At 40.9% G+C, this 2,738-nt stretch overlaps 1 protein-coding gene across 1 annotated transcript; it reads right to left on the bottom strand.

Annotated features, from left to right (window-relative positions):
* Nucleotides 1-515: 515 nt before the first annotated feature.
* Nucleotides 516-2,502, bottom strand: LOC131053842 (scopoletin glucosyltransferase). The gene has a single exon (XM_057988487.2). The coding sequence runs from the start codon at nucleotides 2,404-2,406 to the stop codon at nucleotides 859-861; it is 1,548 nt and encodes a 515-aa protein (XP_057844470.2). The 5' UTR covers nucleotides 2,407-2,502; the 3' UTR covers nucleotides 516-858.
* Nucleotides 2,503-2,738: the final 236 nt, after the last annotated feature.

Raw genomic sequence — 2,738 nt, 5'->3', positions numbered from 1 at the left:
CGCAAGCACACCCGGAGCTGTGAATAGGTGAGGCCACAAACGGTGTTTAAATCCACAAGCACAATGGCCCAACAAAGGCACAAGGCCTTGCCCACACTTCACTTGTTCAAATCCACGAGCACAATGGCCCAGCGAAGGCACAAGGCCTTACGAGCACAATGGCCCAGCAGAAATTTGAACCTTGATGGCTGCTTCACCAACGAAGTATTTAAACCGCAACACTACATATCCGAAGACACTAAAATAAAGCTTATTAATTCTTGCATTAATTTACTAATTAATTGTAGAAGGCTATTATATTGTTGATTTCATATTAGATTAATAGCATGTGGTAATTTATCTTGTTTATTCTAACTTATTTTAACAAGCTTATTAATATATTAATTAATTTGATGAATTAATTTGCTGATTAATTAGAGGTGTATTAATTGAAGTTAGAGTGTATCATCTAAAATAGGAAATAAATCATTGGCCCCCATTCCTTACTACCGGACAATAACAATAACAAACAAGGAAACAAAACACAATAGAACATGTTCTTTCTTATATCTTCTTCAATATCAATAACAAACAACAAAACAAAAAACAAAAAACAAGAAACTAGAAACTATGTTTTTGTCTTTTGATGACAGCTTTATAATAGATCCAGGTCCTTTCCCGCACTTACCTAATCAAAACAATAAAAACATGTTCTTTTCCTAAATCTTCTTCTTCAATAAAACCAATAAAAAACAATAAGATTTCGGAAACCATGAGAACTCCGTAATTTTAAATCACTGCCATTGATAACCAGACACAGACTTAAAAAACCTTCAACCACAAATCATAATGGAAACCTCCAGGTAGCTTCGGAGATGCTCAGCTTATGGATTTTATTCCCAAAATCTTCTTGCAGTTGAGCTTTCGAGAATCCCCACAGGCAACACCTTTTCTTCCCTTGTGCAACTTAAACATATCACTCACAAAATCTTTTAGATTTGCATTGGAAGTTCCTCCATCTGCAACTGCTTTTCTTGCCATGTGCTTCAACTTTTCTGCAGCACTTTTCATCTCTGTCCCCTCGCCTCTGCTAAACACACGTGTCACACCCTCCTCCACTCGTTGCTTCTCTGGAACACTACCTCTGTTCTCGCACACTTGGATTCCTATCCCTAACTTGACAGCCAGTTTGGAATTGAAATGTTGGTCTACATGCATAGGCCATGTGATCAACGGGACACCAAAAGTGACGCTTTCAAGCATAGAATTCCACCCGCAGTGGCTCATGAACGCGCCCAGAGACGGATGTGAAAGAATAAGAAGCTGCGGTGCCCAACCCCATATGACCAGCCCTCTGTTCCTTGTGCGCTCTTTGAAGCCCTCAGGAAGATACATGCAAGGCGGATCTAATGGTCTATCAGACGTCCCGGGTTCGATCTTTGGGCACGCTTTGATAACCCAAATGAAGGGCTGTCCGGTGGCTTCCAGACCACTTGCCAAGGCCTTGCTTTGTTCTTCTGACAAGAAAACCTGGCTTCCAAATGAAATATACACAACAGAGCTTGGGCTCTGAGAATCCAGCCATTCTAACAGCTCCTTTTCGCTAATGTCCGTCATTTTGCCTCGGGCAGATGTCTTCACTGCCCCACTAAAAACATTCGCTGGGAGCAGTGGGCCTATGGACCACACCTTTTTCCCTGTTCTCTTTCTCAACTGTTGCAGATATTCAGGCTCCAACTGCTCAAATGTATTTACCAACATTCCAGAACTTTCATAAACTGACTCTAAGCGTCCCATAAACGCAATAATCGAGGGCTCAAACAAAAAAGGGTCTATCTCATGTTTATCTAATCTCAGAGTTCTGGGCAGATCCAAGCTCAGAACAATACTCTCTCCTTCCTTTTCCACTACGTTCCGCGAAGAGGAAAGCCATGCAGAATGCAGCACACTGAGCCCAAATGCACCGTACGTATCGAACACCACTATGGGGATATTGTGCTTCCGGGGTACCTCCATGGTCCATCCCAAGATCACATCATGCATTACACAAACAAGAGGTCCTGTCCCTTGCTGCCAATCTTTGGAAAGTTGATCCTCCAGCCAGACATTGAAGGACTCTTCAAGCTTAGCAACCAGTTCAAAGATAAGATAACACTGCTCAGTGGGTACTTGATCGAAGCTCTCTAATCCTTCTGGTAAGCCTTCCACGCTTGGCGTAGGAAGAACCAGGACACGAATATCGAGGCCGCCTGAAATAGCGTGGGCCAATTGCTGTTGCAGACGGTGGCCGGCATTGGCAGCAGTGGTGACACAAGTAACAGTGAGGCCATGGGAGGCAAGAAGCTTAACTAAGTCGAGGAATGGGATAGCATGGCCGAAGGCTGGGAATGGCACTGCCACAACGTGTGGTTTATCGAAACTATTCATTGCTGTGAATATAGGGCAGAGAGATGTTCTGTAAATCGAAAGAGTGCAGATGGGCTATAGAGTAATTGATGTTCATTTATTTTCGGATTAACAAATATTGTTTAATAGAAATATGACGGTATGATTACTAAATATCGGACTAGGAATTTTTTATCTTATCATTGTATTAAGTTCTTTCTTTATTTGATTTGATTGCATGAAAGTCTTGACGGTATAATTAGTCCGTAAAATAATATTTCAAACTTAATAAATAATTTAAAGATTTAAAAGTGCTTGTAATTTTTTTCAAAGATATATAATGAGTTATTTGAATATGAAGTTTCTTTTTAACA

The sequence above is a fragment of the Cryptomeria japonica genome, chromosome 1 (genome assembly GCF_030272615.1).
Source record: "Cryptomeria japonica chromosome 1, Sugi_1.0, whole genome shotgun sequence".
Lineage (NCBI taxonomy): Eukaryota > Viridiplantae > Streptophyta > Pinopsida > Cupressales > Cupressaceae > Cryptomeria > Cryptomeria japonica.
Note: the sequence above shows the minus strand (reverse complement) of the source record. Positions and strands in the feature narration are given on the sequence as shown.

What these genes read in the sequence shown, in the direction of transcription:
- LOC131053842 (XM_057988487.2), bottom strand. Translation starts at nt 2,406, where the DNA reads ATGAATAGTTTCGATAAACCACACGTTGTGGCAGTGCCATTCCCAGCC.